This window comes from Dendronephthya gigantea, unplaced genomic scaffold (genome assembly GCF_004324835.1).
Source record: "Dendronephthya gigantea isolate DGI-Jeju-01 unplaced genomic scaffold, DenGig_1.0 000003F, whole genome shotgun sequence".
Lineage (NCBI taxonomy): Eukaryota > Metazoa > Cnidaria > Anthozoa > Malacalcyonacea > Nephtheidae > Dendronephthya > Dendronephthya gigantea.
Genome location: NW_021163013.1, coordinates 1,091,112 through 1,108,286, shown reverse-complemented (window position 1 = coordinate 1,108,286; position 17,175 = coordinate 1,091,112). Strand labels below are relative to the sequence as shown.

Sequence of the window (17,175 nt, the reverse complement as noted above, 5' to 3'; positions counted from 1 at the left end):
AGGTAAGCAAAAATCACTGGCAAAAATACGTCATTGATATGGAACGACCGCTCTCAGTGAACCTTTTGCAAGCAAGATGAAGCTTTTCTTTTCATCACTATTGTAAATACCAGTGTAATCTGACCACATGCATTCACTGTTGAATATATATTATCATAAACCCTAAGCCAGGAAGCCAGTAAAGTACCAACGTTCAACAGATACGACCAAAAAAATGGTTGTCGCCATTGAAACAGAAGAAATACGCCATAGTATCAATCGTTTTTACCATATTGTCAATGAGTCTCGATAACGTAAAAACTGTTCTCCACCGCTCCCTTTCTCGCCCCAAAGCAAACAAGAAACACACAAATGTTCAGAAAACATTTATTTCTTTAAAAAGTTCCAAGGGCATCACGCTGTCCAGCTTCTGCTTTCCAAAAAAAACAAACTTCGGTGAATTCGCGCGACAATTTTCAAAAACTTCACCTACCTTGCGAAATTTCACCATTACGAACATAGAAGTCTTGTATATTTGTTCTATGGTAATTTGATTGGCTAATTTATTTTATTTCATGCAATCCGACTTATCCTATTGGCTGGCATATTTCGTTCCATGCAATCTGATTGGCTAAATCAAACCTAACTTTGGGTGCGTCAGCGTCAGTTACAAGTGACGTGACAAACAAACACATTGCGGTGTGATTGGTTGTCTAAATTGTTCCAAGCATTTGATTGGCCCATCATTTTGTTCTTTATACTTAATTGCTTGATCAACTTTATTCTAATTAATTTGATTTGCTAATGCAGTAACTAAGCAACGCGAATGTTTCTATTTAATTACTGTCGTCATAAACAATCCAAAAGACAATCCAATGTCTTTTGGATTGTGAAACCTAAAATAAAATACAGACTACGCAAAAAACCCTGCATATTTAATCATTAAAATTTTAAAATGAAGCTCTATGTTGCCGAATACTGAAATAGATTTCACAACTATAAACCCTTTGATTGTTTCCGAAAGGGACGGGGTGATTTCATAACCATATGAAAATTATTTGGTTAATTGGTTCCGCTGTTTTTGTTTTTGTTTTGTTTTTATTTGAAAGATTTTCGCGATCGTATTCGTTTGGTTCCAAGTCCGCTTTACCGCGGGCGAAATCGCGCTGATTCAAGAATGAGGTTTCGATGACACCCTGTCCCATGAACCCAAGACTATATGATATTAAACTCATTAATAAACTCACCAGTGACGAGCGTCCATATGTTGGAGGCGAAGAAAGCCAAGTGGTTCATTATATATTTAAAACCGAATATCTTGATATTCGGAAAAATTCATTTCTCTCACTAAAATTCGCGGTAAGAAAAATAAGCGTCTGATACTAATTAAAGCTTTGACATAATGAGATTGTTACGTAACGTAATTGCTTTAATCAATTGGCCACTTAAAGTAGAACGATGATGTTTTACTAGGCTCTATTTCCGGGGATTAGAAGTTCGTATATATGTTTCCGTGAGAAAACTTTTTACCAGTAAGGTTAGAAGAAAGAAATCTTCTAAAAACACCTATGGCTATGGCGAGACTCTTAAAAATGATAAATGAGACAATATGTGTCGAAGCGTTGTACATTTAAATTAACTTAGATAACTCTCACCAATTCTGCTGGATTCCGCTAAATTTTAAAATAAAGTTATAATAACAACACTGCTAATTTGAATGTGTCAATTTAGCACCAAAAAGGTGCTGTCGAGGTTCTATTTTAACACCATGACCTGGGTGCTAAATTAACTCCAATCCCTGGTGCTAAATTAACGCCCATTCTGGTGTCAGAATAACACCTTTGGGTGTTTAAATAGCACTACATTTGGTGTCAAAGCAGCACCTTTTTACCTACTGCAATTTAATGTGCAGTACATCAGTAATCATATCTAAATCAAAATTAATGACACATATTTACCAGGAAACAAAAAATCAATATATTAAACTTGATCACAGTTGCTTATTTACAATTACTCCTGCAGGACTATTTACAAAAACAGCCAAACAAATATTTACAATTTTCGACAATCAATGTCAAGTTCTTTATAAATTTATTGGCAGAAACTCACTTCCCAGCATGTTCTTCCATGGCCATTTTTTTATCATTTGTATTTCATCATCTGTATATGGAGTCGTCAACCTAAGATAAATTGATCAATAATCATTAAAAAAGTCAAATCAGCCCACAAGGTTTCCTAACATGAGGGAGAGATTCTCTTTCAGTTAGACCTAAAGCAACCACTAGCTGTGCTGATCTGAATGTCTTCTTTGAAAAACAAATTGTTTATCAATTATAGCAGAAGATCTAGTTAGGTTACCAAAACTATAATCGGTACACTAAGCATTGGATAAAGACAGTCAAAATAGTAGATTGTGGGGCAATAAACTACAGGTGACATTGTAATTTTTCCTTGGGAAAATTATAGTATATTAATTGCATGATCATTTACCTGATTCTCTGTGCGGCCAAATAGGCCAATCTTGTTTGTTGTTTCTATCTGGTTCGAAAGAAGCAATACAAACTTCTTGGCACAATATTTGGCATTCTTGACAACTCTTGATACATTAAAATTTGCCAACCATACCATGGACTAATAGTTCTTGCACATTTGACATTTCACTTCCAAATTCTGCCTTTACCTGCAACAAAATAATAGAATGTGTTCAGTTGCAAACCTTACTTGCAAAAGAAAATGATTTTACTAAATTATGGAAACATGATTTGTTATTTGACTAAAATATAAATGTGAATTTGAAAAATGACAGGCTAAAATGGGACTCTCAGGTAACCTGTAGGAGATTAAATTTAATATCAAAAGACATACACAGGCATTGATTTTAAACAAATAACTTACCCTCTAACATCAAATTTATCAAAATAGAGCAAGGATTATCGTTAATATACAAAAATAGAGCACGGACAATCGTTGATATAGGATAAAATATCGCTAAATTATGTCAATAATATAAGAGACAAGCGAAGACGCATCATAAAATTACGGTAAAGTAAATATGAATAGATACCTATCATTGCAATTAATGATATTCTCTTTGACCACAGCTTGCTGAAGAGATCGCAGTAAAGTAGAATACGTCATTTGGCTTCTCTAGAATAAAAAAATAGCACACATTTGTTTGTTTAGCGATTTGGCCGTTTGACTTTGAGCGAACATGGATACTGTATGTCTGTATTTGATCAAATTCAAACACTTACCAAGATATTTCTGAGATAATACCACAACCAATTGCCTTGAAATTTCCTTATGGGAGCCCGTTGTTGTTCATGATATTTAGAAGTACCAAAATAGTTGAGTAAATACGCTCAAAACCGACAAAACGTCTTCAACACATCAGCATGAACATCTCGATGAATATACGATTCAAAACAGTTTTCAAACGACGCGCTCAAAATATTTGCATACAAGCGCCGACCACGTGTCATATTTCGTTCCTTATATGGACATACATACCACTTTTTAACCGAATTTGAGGTCCGTAATAGAAAAATATCAGACCGAGGTCTTGACAAAAAAGACCGAGGTCTGATATTTTTCCAGTACGGACCGAATGTATTCGGTTAATAAGGGATTTATTATATGGCATACAGCGAGGGATACAGTATTTAGTTTATTTCTTTATACAATGCGCTCGGCAGCATTCTTGCCGGCTCTTTCGCCAGCCAGTCGCCAAGCAAGCACTGAATTAGCTTCCAAAACTTTGTTTTTTATTCGTTAAATAAGAATGATACAGTAATGTAAACAAAAATCAAAGATGAATAAATATAATATTCACATGTACCAAATATAATGGTCTTCTTCGTCCATTCTCCGTCGATATTTTTCGTGTCAAAAATAAAAGTGCAAACTTGTTTTTGTTCAAAAATATGAGAGCTGGACCGTTACTACGGCACCGCAACGGTCTAATACTGGAGGATTTCAGACCGGCAAAGAACCAATCAACGCACGGCCATTTTAGTCACAAGACCGCGTGCCATATAATAAATATGCATACTGCATAGGCCATTGAGAATTTTTTACTTTGTAGTGTCGGAGACAGACAGGATAGATAAGTACATTATTATAAGCAAAGTTACAATTATTACCATTTAAGGCCATGTTATTCAAGGATCGTGCATGACGTAAGTAATTAGAGATATAATTGCAATCATTTATTAGATAGGGTGTAACGAGAACGAGGTAGAGCGAGAGTGATCGTGAGTGAGACAACGTTGAGAACTGTGATTTTGTATAATTTCTTTTATGATTAAATATTATCAACCGTGACTTGTCGAGAACTACTGTTTCGGAGGCGACATTCTCGATACGTGGCACCTCTCCGACGGGATACTGTACCGCCAGTAACTAAACGAAATGTCGAACGAGGAGAAATTAGAGACGAAGCTAACGCAGTTGAAGATAGCCGTGGGAAGAACGCAAGCCATCCTCGACTCAGGTAAGCGAGTAGCAATTAGGCGGCACCTTGATGCGTTACAAACTATTGCGAAGGAGACGAACAATTGCAAACGCGCAGTCGAAGCAGAAAAAATCGCCAATAAAGAGGACCTAACGAAAATAGACGAGTGGAATAGCGAGATTGACGACAAATTTGAACTAGCTGACGAGGCTACTGCACAACTTGAGACATGGTTAACCGAGGCGAAACGCGCAGAGAAGTTTGTAGCGCAAGAGGAGCAACTTAAAAACGAACTAAGGTTGCATGAGAAAAAGTTGGAAATGCAGGCTAGGAAACAAACCGAATCTGAGGAATGCGAAAAATCCGCCGCAAAACCAAACGCTAAATTGCCAAAACTTGTTATGACGAAATTCGATGGGTCGTACATGAATTGGCCCAAGTTCTGGGGACAATTCACTGAAGCGATAGACAAAAGCGCCGTCGCACCGATTACGAAGTTTACCTATCTGTTAGAACTGCTCGAACCAAAAGTAAAGCGTTGTGTTGAGGCCCTTCCTTTCGGCCCCGAGGGCTATAACCGAGCAAAATCCATCTTAGTTGATAAATATGGCAAGGAATCTGAAATAGTCAAGTGTTATATTAAAGAGATTTTAGACCTGCCTCAGATCTCGGGTGCCAACCCTCGGAAAATTGCGGAATTTTATGAAAAGCTTGCTCATTGCGTTCAAGCTCTAGAGACAATGGGCAAGCTCAGCGAAATCAACGGGAATGTGTCTATGACGCTAGATAAGTTATATGGTATACGGGGGGACCTCGTACGCACTGACCCAGCCTGGGAGTCCTGGACTTTCGCAAATCTAACCGAAGCCTTGAAGCAATGGGTTAAACGAAACCCCGCCGCCAATATCGATAAGGAACGCGAAGAGCACGCCAGGAAAAAACTCTATAACGCTCGCAGCGAGGAATTCAGACCCCGAGGTTGCGTCTATTGCGGGGACCTAGGCCACAAGGCAGTCCAGTGCGAAAAAATTAAAGATGTAACTGAGCGGAAGCGTATATTAGCGAAAAAGGGCCTATGTTTTAACTGTGCAATGAAAACTCACCGTGCTTCGGAATGTACCAGCAAAACTGCCTGCAGCCACTGTCAAAGGCGTCATCACACTTCAATATGTGACCAAAAGAATGATAGGCATGAAGACAATCCTAATGATAAGAATGCGAAGTTGATGACAGACGGACAAAGTGGAGAGGGCATTTTTCCTGTGGTGACAGTAAACGTAAACAGTGTAATGTGTCGAGCGCTGATTGATTCCGGTGCAGGGAGCTGCTACGCGTCCGCTAAATTGATTAACGCCCTAAATATAAAACCACGCGAAATAAGACGTCAACGCATAGATATGCTAATGACCACCCAAACCGCGAGAATGGAACTCTATGACGCAAAAGTGAGCTCGGTCGACGGGAGTTACGAAATGGACGTCCAATTGACCAAAGTCGATAAAGGCGAACTCTTATCAATCAGTAACCCGAACTACGATAAGTTAATACAACGTTATAGACACCTAGAATTAGCCAAGATTGACGACAACGATACGAAGAGACATCTCCCAATACATCTCATACTCGGGAGTGGAGAATACGCTCGAATCAAAACCTGTACGAAACCCCTCATTGGAAAAGACGGAGAACCTGTCGCAGAGAAAACCAAGCTCGGCTGGTTTGTGATGAGTCCTGGGATCGAGATTGACAAGAACACGATGCTGATGACGCAAACATCACAGGCAGACTTTGAACGGCTTTGTCGAATGGATGTCCTGGGACTTGAGGATACCTCAGAGAACGATCAAGATACAGTTTACGAAGATTTTAAGGAAAACCTTGTGCGAAATCCAGAAGGCTGGTACGAGACAAATCTACCATGGAAACCCAGTCATCCAAACCTACCATCCAACGAGACGGGGAGTCAGCGAAGACTCAAAAGTCTGGTGAAACGACTCGAACGGAACGGAAACTATAAGCAATACAACGATATAATCCAAGATCAACTCGAACAGGGGATAATCGAACCAGCGCCATTGGAAGTGACTGGGAAGGAATTCTACATCCCGCACAAGGGAATTACAAAACAATCGGCGGAAACTACAAAGCTGCGCATTGTATACGACGCTTCTGCAAGTGAATCAAATACTCAGCCTTCTCTGAATGACTGTTTGAACCCGGGCCCTCCGTTACAAAACCTTCTATGGAGCATTCTCGTTCGAGCGCGATTTTACCCTATACTCCTGACCGGCGACCTAGAAAAGGCATTCCTTCAAGTCCGAGTGAAACAGTCGGAACGAGACGCGTTGAGATTTCACTGGAGAGCTCCGGGAACCGAAGCAGTTGTCGTGTATAGATTTACGAGAGCATTATTCGGACTTACGTGTTCCCCCTTTCTACTCGGTGGCGTGCTCAACGAACATCTGAAATCGTGGGAAACAAGGTACCCAAACCTGGTTAGCGAAATACGGAAGGGACTCTATGTAGATGACCTGATTACTGGAGGTGTTGATACCGAAGAAGCGAGAGAGAAAAGGATTAAAGCAATTGAAGTGTTTGACGATGCAAGGTTCACACTCCATAAGTGGCATTCCAACTCGCCGGAGCTCGAAGAGAAACAACAACAAATCGCGAAACACGACGTCCGCGCGGAAGAAACGACGTTTGCCAAACAACGTTTAGGAGCTGGAATGTTCGGGACGAAGTTGCTCGGTCTGCCGTGGAATAAGAAACAAGATCTACTCAGCGTGGTAACCAGCAAGGAACATCCAGCCACAACCAAGAGAGGTGCTCTGTCCCAGCTAGCAAAGGTGTACGACCCTCTCGGCCTAGTCTCACCTACAACCCTACCCGGAAAGCTCCTTTACCGAGAAATGTGTGAATCGAACCTGGCTTGGGATGGAGAATTCCCTCAACCCTTGCAGAGACGGTGGAACGACTGGTATTTGCGATTCCCAGAAGTTTACGAGATCCCGAGGACCTTAACCCCTTATCACCAGCCCATCTTGTCGGTGAACCTTCACGCCTTTGGTGATGCGAGTAAGCAAGGAGTAGCAGCTGCCGTATACGCAGTTGTCGAACAGGAAGGAGGAACAACGCAAGGGCTCGTGTGCTCGAAATCTAGAATTGCGAAGAGAAGTCTCACCATCCCTCGCTTAGAACTCGTAGCGGGACATATGGCTGGAAACTTGGTTAGTAGTGTGGAAACAGCGCTTGGGAGAGAGACAGTGACCGAGATACATTGCTGGTTAGACTCCACAGTGGCTCTCTATTGGATCAATGGCCAGGGGGAATATCGCCAGTTTGTATCCAACCGCGTGAAAAAGATTCGTGAGCATGAACGTCTCGAATGGCATCATGTACCGACACTTCAGAACCCGGCGGATCTGGGGAGTCGAGGAGGGAACGTAGTAGGTAACGAGCTGTGGCAGAACGGCCCTGAATGGTTGAGTGACAAGTCGAAATGGCCCCCGAAAGTCATCCTTCACGCCAGTCCGGAAGCTAACGAAGAAGTCAAGACCACGCCAACCATCAATGCACTCAACATCATATGTTCCAACGCAGAGAACGACGCTTTTGACGGGTTGATGGAAAAGTTTCCCTTGCGGAAAACACTGAGAATTTGTGCATGGGTACACAGATTCACACAAAACTGTCGGGTGGAATCGGGAAGTCGAGAGTTCGGGCCGCTAAATAGGGAAGAAATCGAAAAACGTACGCAGTGGTGGATAAAGCGTGTACAAGAGAAGGCACTGATAAATGGTCCCGAGACTGAAAGAGCAATGGTTGAGCTGAATCTTCAACCCGATCAAAGTGGGATCCTAGAGTGTCGAGGGAGGATTGAAGGCGAGTATCCGATATACTTGCCTACGAAAGCGGTATTCACGAGGAAGCTGGTGGAGCGAGCTCATATTGCCACACTCCATGGCGGAGTATTGGCAACGATGGCTGAAATACGCGAGAGGTATTGGGTCCCGAAATTACGGCGATTGGTGAAACAAGTACGAAGTAAGTGTCATGGTTGTGTAAGGTTCAGGTCGCGAGCCTACCAAAGACCACCCCCGGGCCGATTACCACCGACGCGGACTCAAGGCACAACCCCCTTTCAAGTGCTGGGAGTGGACTTCGCCGGTCCCATCCGTTACAAGACCAAGGCTAAAGCCGAAAAGAAATCGTATTTAGTGCTCTACGCGTGTAGTCTAACGAGAGCCGTCCATCTCGAATTACTGAAGTCTCTTGAGGTAGTCGAGTTCATCCCGAGTTTGAAGCGACTAATCGCGAGAAGGGGGCGACCCCAAGTCATCTACTCGGACAATGCGACAACTTTCAAAGCAGCGGAGAAATGGCTTAAACAAGCTCGGAAGGACGAAAGATTTCATGCGTTTCTCGCAGATAAAGAAATCAGTTGGAGGTTCAATTTGAGTCGGGCCCCATGGTGGGGAGGACAATTTGAACGTTTGATCGGTATTTTTAAGCGGAGTTTCTACAAAAGCATTGGAAACGGAAATTTGATCTGGGACGAATTGTGCGACGTTATCTTGGACATCGAAGTAGCGATGAATAATAGACCACTTGGTTATTTAGAAGACGATGTGGAACACCCGGTACTTACTCCAAACAAGCTGCTACAAATTAACCCAAGTGTTGTACCCGAGGTTCAACCCCACCACCTTGAGAGTATAGACCTTCGCAAACGAGCCAAACAGCTCCGAAGATGCAAGGAGTCGATGTGGCAGCGCTGGACACGGGAATATGTACGTGGTTTACGTAAACGGCATCGCCAAGGCAAGGCTAACAAAAGCCTACATCCGGAAGTCGGAGACGCGGTAATTATTCAGGACGAAGCGAAGAACCGGAATCATTGGAAGATGGGAATCGTTGAGGAGTTAATCAGCGGACGAGATGGAATTGTACGGGGAGCAAAAGTTCGGACAGCTATCAGCAAACTCGAAAGAGCCATTCAGCACCTTTACCCGTTAGAATTGTCGGTGGAAGAGAAAAAGTGGATACCCAACCCCGAAGCACCCGCCTTTACTCAACGGCCCAAGAGAGATGCTGCAGCGGCAGCAACCCTGCGAAACGAGCAGCAAGCACAAAGGAACAGGGACACGAGTTCAGACAATGAATAGACACGCTTATCTTAATCTCATTAAATTTAGTTTTGTTAACAGGTAGTCGAAAGGACGATGAACCCACGACGATGTCAGTCTCTTCAGAACATATAACTCTAGCTCGAGCTATATGGGGGAGTGTGTCGGAGACAGACAGGATAGATAAGTACATTATTATAAGCAAAGTTACAATTATTACCATTTAAGGCCATGTTATTCAAGGATCGTGCATGACGTAAGTAATTAGAGATATAATTGCAATCATTTATTAGATAGGGTGTAACGAGAACGAGGTAGAGCGAGAGTGATCGTGAGTGAGACAACGTTGAGAACTGTGATTTTGTATAATTTCTTTTATGATTAAATATTATCAACCGTGACTTGTCGAGAACTACTGTTTCGGAGGCGACATTCTCGATAGTAGCAATCAATACATACTATTCTATTTACACCGGTCTTACCCGTACTCCTTTCATTTATGGAGTCTGGCGGCCACTTCTTTCGTGATGTATCAGTGGAAGAGAATTCCCGAGGTGGGAAGGGTGGGGAACAAGAAGCGGCCAAAGAATGCGGAGTACAGGTAATTCCGGGCATATACAAAGCAAAGCATTATCTATTGAATCTTGAGACTGGCTGTTCTAAAAGCCTGCTTGAGCTATCTGACAATTGACCTAAAGTGGGTGTGGCTTATATAGTCGTAATGGGTAAGACCGCTGTAAATAGTATTCTATTTACACCGGTCTTACCCGTACTAGCTCCTTTGAGTAATGAGGGAGATCTCCAAAACTTAAAGAAAATTACCCCAAAACTCAAGCGCCAAAACACCCAAAGCCAGCACAAAAGGCAAAAACTTAGGTAACGGGGGATTTTCTCTTCAAAAGATCTGGTGAAGGAAATGCCATGATAAAGTTCTTCAAATGATTGAAGTCCCTGTAAAATTAATGTCAGCAGCTTGGTTGTCGGACGACCTGTTCTGCGAAAGGAGATCCGCCGGTGCACCCGCCTTTAGAATATTGGCGAGCTGTAAGTAGTAGCGTGCAGTCGCCGGAGAGGACCAGCCAACATGGGACATAACATCTGCAAGACGGGATCCCGCAAAGGTTAGTGTAAGGGCGCAGCCAGACCTAAAACTGTGAAGGGTTTCTCCTGAGTCAATGTTAGCCTGCCGGAGATATAACGTAAGACGCGCGGCTGCGGCGGAGCTAGATAGAGTTTGGTTGAGAATATGACCCTGACGGTTAGTGGGACGAAATAAATATCCTGCACAAAGATCAACGGAAAGTTCACTGGCAATGGAGACGTACACTTCATTTCCCCGTATAGGACACAAGGTAGGATTTGGGTGGCGCCGCATACCAAAGAGATTGTGCGAGCAATCCCGCAGAGACGGCAGAGTCTTGCCCCAAACATGGTTAAAAAGTAAACCACTATCATCCGGTGTCAAGCGAAATCTCTGACCTGTGCGAAATCTCTTACCCGGTCAGAGATTTCGCGCGTGTACACATGTACGGGTACCCATTTTAGCCATGCATTGCCATTAAATCGAGTGTAGTATAAACGGGGCTCTATTTGCTTGCCCAATTTTCACATTTCTCACGTCAGATCTAATTAAGTCAAGTTAGTTACATTCAATCATAGAGCATTGTCTATAAAGTGTGATGTTTGAAGATAAGTGAAATCGCATGAGTAGCTATACTTTTTGAAATTTTCTTAGGAAAAAATCATCGCCAGTGGTTAATGATAATGAACAAAGACACTTTAAAAGTCTCCACAGCGAACTATATCATTGCTTAGAACAGTAATCGAAAAGACCACAGACAGCAAAATAGTGACGTAAACTCTGAAACAAGTTCAGTTAGGCGGAGAAGGTACAGCATGTGACCCATGCAAAAGCTTTAATAATTTTAATGATAGTGAATTTAAAAGCCTATTTACATGATTATGACATCATGGACATGGAGCAGCACATAAACTCTTCGATGCAATAGACCAAATCACACACTGATCGATATATACCAGTAATGTAGTAACCAGGGCGACCACACGAAATCATCCCGTGATCATTATGATTAAAATGATCCCAAACATTTGCCTTGTAACAATGTTTATATCCAGAAGGAGCATCATATGGTCTACAACAGTATCCATACTCAATGTTGTGGAGGAAATTTCTACCGTCTTTGATACTTCCACTCCGCTCCAGGCCACTCAGGAAATATCCACTGGGACACATGTTCCATTGGTTATTTCTAAATTCAAATAGGATATTTTGGGGATTTCAAAACTAGAAAGGCTGCATTAAACCTAAAACGTAGTTATTGCCTGCCTCTAAACCCAAATTAGTAAAAGTGGCTTATTTCTCAAACCGAATTAATCAATTACAACAACGAGCCTGAGGGTTGTAACATTTGTTGCATCCCCCTGTCATTCGATGATTAAAATACATGATAAAACCTGTCGTGAATGAGTAGAGAACGTTAGTTATAACATGAAGTATGAATGTTTTTGCGCGCCTTTTCTTATGGACGCCATGTTCTTGTAGTTTTATCACCATTGGTGTTATTGCATTAAAGCATTAAAACAATCATTTTCAATCTATTCATCAAGCCTCTGGCGACGGCCTTGGATATCTATGGGAGCAAGTTGTGGGGTATGCTTTCCTCAGGGGAGAGAGGCTTGACATCGCTGTCCTCCTTTAAAAGTATGGTAAGGAAAAAAAATTATCATTATTACTAGAGGGAGGTTGCAAGAATTGCACTTTGTGTAACTCGTAGTCTAGCAATATTTTTTATAAGAAGTAGCATTTTTGTACGTACTCTTGTCGTGTCCCCATATTAGTATGGGATTTTTATCCCAAGCTATAAAGTTTGACACTTTAATAAAATTTATAATTAAAAAATAATAATAATAATAATAATAAAAAGTTCCTGTGTTTCACTATTCAAATTAGATTATCACGTTATATTATAACCATAATTTTCAAAAAGCCCGCGGAGGAGGGCGTTGTATAACTCACCTGTCAAAACTTCTTACCCAGTCTGCATTCAAACACTGAGATGCGCGATCACTATAACCACCTGTACCTTTGCAACATTGAGCTCCTTCAATGTGGTAAATATAATCTTTGGTGTGATCGCTGCTTAACGATCTCTCAAGGCCAGCAATGTAATATTTCCCTGGACAAGACGAACGACCAGAGTAATCAAAGCTGCGCCACCAGTTTGCATAAGTGCATTGCGAGCCTGAAGTTTAAGAAAAGTATAAAAACCTCAATAATAATTCAAAATCCTTTCATACGCAATATGTCCGCTCGATACACAGAAATAAATCATTCATTTAATAAAAAATTACCTACGTACATGCATGCAGCATTTCCCATTATTTACATTTTTTATTTATTTCCTAATAAGTAATTCAAAAACATGTGCAATTTTAGACAGAGCCGATTTGAGCTGCTTTTGATATTAACCCAGATTGCATCCTTGGCACTCCAATGAAAAAAATTGCGAAAAATCTGGTTCTTCGATCGGATTAGCATTGCTGTCTTTCGGATTGGAACTAAGTTATCATGCATAAATCTAATCAATTTCTAAGGTATGCAGTTATTGAAGTGCAGCAAATGCTGTGTTATGATTCGTCCCACGAATTCACTACTTTTATCCCAGATCTCAGATCAATGGTTTAACTCTCTTTAGGTCGGAGGCTCCCAGATCGAGTTTTCCCCAGTAAAGGGATGGACTGGTGTGGAGTTATCGTATACAGGAACTCGGACTCAAATACCGTTGAAATATATTTACCGGCCTCAAAGAATTAGAAACGTCTTGTTTTGTTAGTATTTACTTTATTCCGGTCAACATAATCCATCATCGGTCAGTACTCCCTATTTCACTCATTCACTGTTTACATTATCACTACATCGCTGCAATTATTGTTTTCAATTTAGGATTTTAGAGGTAAAATGTCAAAGGTTAGTCGACTACGAAGAATTTGTCCCAGTCATTCACCCTTCATAAAGTAAGTTATAGGTAGCATTACCAATTTTAAACTTGATCACGCAACAAAGCTCAGTGTTTGCTTTAGTATAGGAGTATAGGAGGAGACCTTCAATACTGAATTTCACCAAAGTCTGTTTCAAAGACTTTTTCCCTATAGTTCAAAGTCACTGCCCTGATGGACCTTAGCCAACCAAAAGATGCATTATTTACAGTATATTATACAAGATTCACAGTAGAATAATGCAAAGTTTTGTTCAGTGACATACGTACCATTGCACTTCACGAAGTGACAAAGCAATACGAGAAGAAAAAACGAACTGAACCACATCATTTAGCGTTGTTTTACTTTTAGACACGAGAGAAAAAGTGGAATGCAATGAAAAGATTAGTAAATGTGCTCGTTGTAATTCAAATTATATTTATAGAAATTCAACCAATTTTGGCAATTAAAATAAAGTAAATGAAAAATATTAATCGAACAGCGAAATTAAATTTAGATTGAACTTTTATTGAGTATAAAATGTAAATATTTTCTTTCCAAAATTAATCGAAAAATAATTAAAACCCGACTCGCGTAATTCATTTTGTTTTTACATACAGAATATAGACATTATATTAGCTCAACTAATCAAAATTCCGTCATGTATCAAACAAACAAATTGTCAATTTTCACGTTACCTGGATACGAACAGAAGCATGTGGTATTTTAATGCATAGGTGGGAAATAATGGTGTAGTCATTCATTTGTAAAATTGTACAGATCCCTTTCTATTATGTGTAATATTTATAGCATTTATACGAAGTATACCTGAAGGAATCAATTTAAGCAAGACCTTAAAATGGAATATCATCTATATAAGGATGAAGTGAATTTTTTTCAAATGGAAGACAAGGTTCCATTAACTATTATTCATTTCATTAATGAAATCTGCATATTAATAAAACTTGCCATTTATTATTCCAATGCATTTGTTGACTTCCGATATTTGAAAACCTAATTACGCAGTCCACTGAAATCAGTGCAATGTATTGATGCATAAATAAAAGACTCTAAAATCCACAAGAGCAAGATTTATTCCTGTGAGAACATTTTGCAAAGGCTGAAAACAAATCTACGGAAAGTGACAGGTCGAAATTTAGTCGCCCACCGCGTGTCGATTAGTATTTGTATGTCTTTGATTTATTCTCTTTAAAGTGAGTTAGAATTATACGAGTTTTTTCGCCGTTAGTAATTTGTTATTATTGCAAGCAAGCAGTGGCGTAGCCAGAACGATAATTGGGGGGCCAATATTCATATATTCGTGATACGTAGGATTAATTTCTTTTCAAATCAATTGTCTTTACAGTCTGTTAACATGAATATATGAATATGGGCCCCCCCAATCATCGATGCTGGCTACGCCACTGCAAGCAAGAAATATGTGCCATTGCTAACGCATGCTTCTAAATGGAAAAAAGAGAGAAAGCTAGGCGTATAGGAGGATATATAATTGGAGTATTCTTTGTTTTAGGATCTTGATATTTTCTAAAAATTACTAAATTTTGTAAATGAAAATATAATTGAAAAAAATAATGATTAAAACGCAATCCCAAAGTTCATGCCTTCAACAAAGGTTTCAAAGCAAATTCAGTTGTTCCAACCCATTTATCTTCTGTTGATATCAGGCGCCAATATTGAGCTATCAAAGGATCAAAATTCACCGTCACCAATTTCTGCATCACCGGTGAAGGGAAAGTGGCACACTAAAGAGCAAAGTAGAAAGGTTCTGAAATACGTTCATATACTTGCCCACATTTTCAGTGGCGTACCCAGCGTGACGATTTTGCCTCGCTATGTAATTTTCGACTTTCGAGTTATTATAATATTTCATGTCTTCAGAAATTTATTGTTCTCACAGTCAATGCACGCCAAAATATTAGCATAGCGGGACAAATCGACAGGCTGGCATCAATACTGCCCACTTTAAACGCATACGCTGAAGACGTCTCTTAAAACTTAATAATGCATATACTACAACATTTACTGGTTGCAAAGCGCCAGCTAACGCCAGACTAACGCTATAATCTACTCCCTGTAAATATTCGTAAGATTGCAATCTGTATTATTACCGTTGCCCAGTTTCTTCCATCAGTAGAGTATTGCAGGTTTAAATTTCCATATCCGTGTCTGACGTTACGATGCCAAGATGGTATAAAGCCTCCTGCCACTGTGACAGATGTGACAAACACCGGACGAACAAAAGTAGCTTGAACATAGTTCCCAGTCTTTGCCGTTTCACTTCCCCAACCACCCGTGTCTGATCTGCCATCAGTCAAATCGCGTGAAGTCACGTGATAGATGTCATTGTAGTAACCATTTTCTTTAACTTGGTAGTCATTTAACGAATGAATCAACGCATTCGTGATTAGCTCTGTCTAAAATACGCGGTAGGATGATTATGAAATGTTATAATAAATGTTGTATGAAATTCTCTAATCTGCTACATTTTTTGTTTCAGTAAGGTTCTTCTACTGCTACGTCCAAGGCAGACATGAGTTAAAGGTCTTTCAAGTTCTATCTTTTGTTTTATCTTCTTCTTTCGTGAATTTGAAGAGACATAAAAAAAACTAAATGTTTACTTTCTGCACAAGAACACAAATGCAAGTGCCTAACCTCTTCGCGTGTAAGTCCATCAGGTCCTGGTTCGCCCTAAAAATGCATTGAAATGAACTTTTTTTTCAGGTGTTGTGAAACAATTCATGCACACAAGATCTACAACTTAAGAGCAAGTTAGCTTTTTGTAAAACTCTAAAGAAGGAGAAAGCTGTAATAAAATTATCTCCAGGTTTTCAAGAATTAAAGTCCTTATTTGGAAGTCCTTGTTGTTAAAAACTTAAAAGATCGGATCTTCCGTCACGTTAAAAGGCCACATGAAAAAAATTAGTCACCTAGATTTTAAGTAACTTTATCAAGTGAAACCGCGGTAAACATATTAAGAAAGGTTTGCCACTTCAAAGTTGAATACTAGTTTGTATTCGGACTGAAATAATCACTATAGGAATTATCTGTTATACAGGGTGTATAAAAAAAATGTCCCAAATGTAAAATTTTCGTTTTTCAGGATATTTTGCAGAATTTGGAAAATGTTTGTGTTCCTAGAGATAGTTAAGACTTATCTGGTATACCTAGGCCAAGTTTGGTTTTTCATTTACAAAATTATGTTACCGGGGGGTGGTTCCTTTCCACTGATTTTGAGAGGGCTTGCGCGCGAAAATGTGAAGCTGAAATTGAGATATTACTTAGCTGTCTAAAAGTAGGAAAGCTTTTTAATAAACTGACAAAGTTTCAGGAAAAATAATGCAAACTGGGAGCAACGTGCGACCCCTAAAAGTGGCAAATATTTCATTGCGCGCAGTGGATTAAATCCATCGTTGATTTTAGCGTGACCGATTTCATGCAAGGCTGGGCAAATGAATAAATTAAAGCGAGAAACTGAACACAAAAACAAAGCGATTTGATAACAAGATTTTTATTCGTGATGTTAATCCTCAACATTTCCACCATTTCTTTCTATGCAAACTGCGGCTCGTCTGAGCATGGTAAACACTGAACGGCGAA

At 40.1% G+C, this 17,175-nt stretch overlaps 3 protein-coding genes across 3 annotated transcripts in view; 1 reads left to right on the top strand and 2 right to left on the bottom strand.

The window, feature by feature from the left end:
• The first annotated feature begins 4,144 nt into the window (after positions 1-4,144).
• On the top strand, positions 4,145-10,004 carry LOC114538695. Its single transcript, XM_028559752.1, has one exon. The coding sequence runs from the start codon at positions 4,390-4,392 to the stop codon at positions 9,598-9,600; it is 5,211 nt and encodes a 1,736-aa protein (XP_028415553.1). The 5' UTR covers positions 4,145-4,389; the 3' UTR covers positions 9,601-10,004.
• A 1,510-nt stretch (positions 10,005-11,514) lies between these two features.
• LOC114538878 lies at positions 11,515-13,929 on the bottom strand. The gene is made up of 3 exons (XM_028559767.1): positions 13,848-13,929; positions 12,599-12,824; positions 11,515-11,831 (listed from the first exon to the last, which is right to left on the bottom strand). Exons 1-3 carry the CDS (start codon positions 13,906-13,908, stop codon positions 11,522-11,524), a joined length of 597 nt encoding a protein of 198 aa, XP_028415568.1. The 5' UTR covers positions 13,909-13,929; the 3' UTR covers positions 11,515-11,521.
• Positions 13,930-15,050: 1,121 nt separating this feature from the next.
• LOC114538743 (otolin-1-like) overlaps positions 15,051-17,175 on the bottom strand; it is a 51,930-nt gene continuing 49,805 nt past the window's right edge. The window contains exons 9-11 of the mRNA XM_028559756.1: positions 16,231-16,266; positions 15,687-15,992; positions 15,051-15,320 (exon numbers count right to left, since the gene is read on the bottom strand). Of these exons, the coding sequence (XP_028415557.1) occupies positions 15,174-15,320; positions 15,687-15,992; positions 16,231-16,266 (489 nt within the window). The 3' untranslated portion in view covers positions 15,051-15,173. The remainder of the gene's footprint in view (positions 15,321-15,686; positions 15,993-16,230; positions 16,267-17,175) is intronic.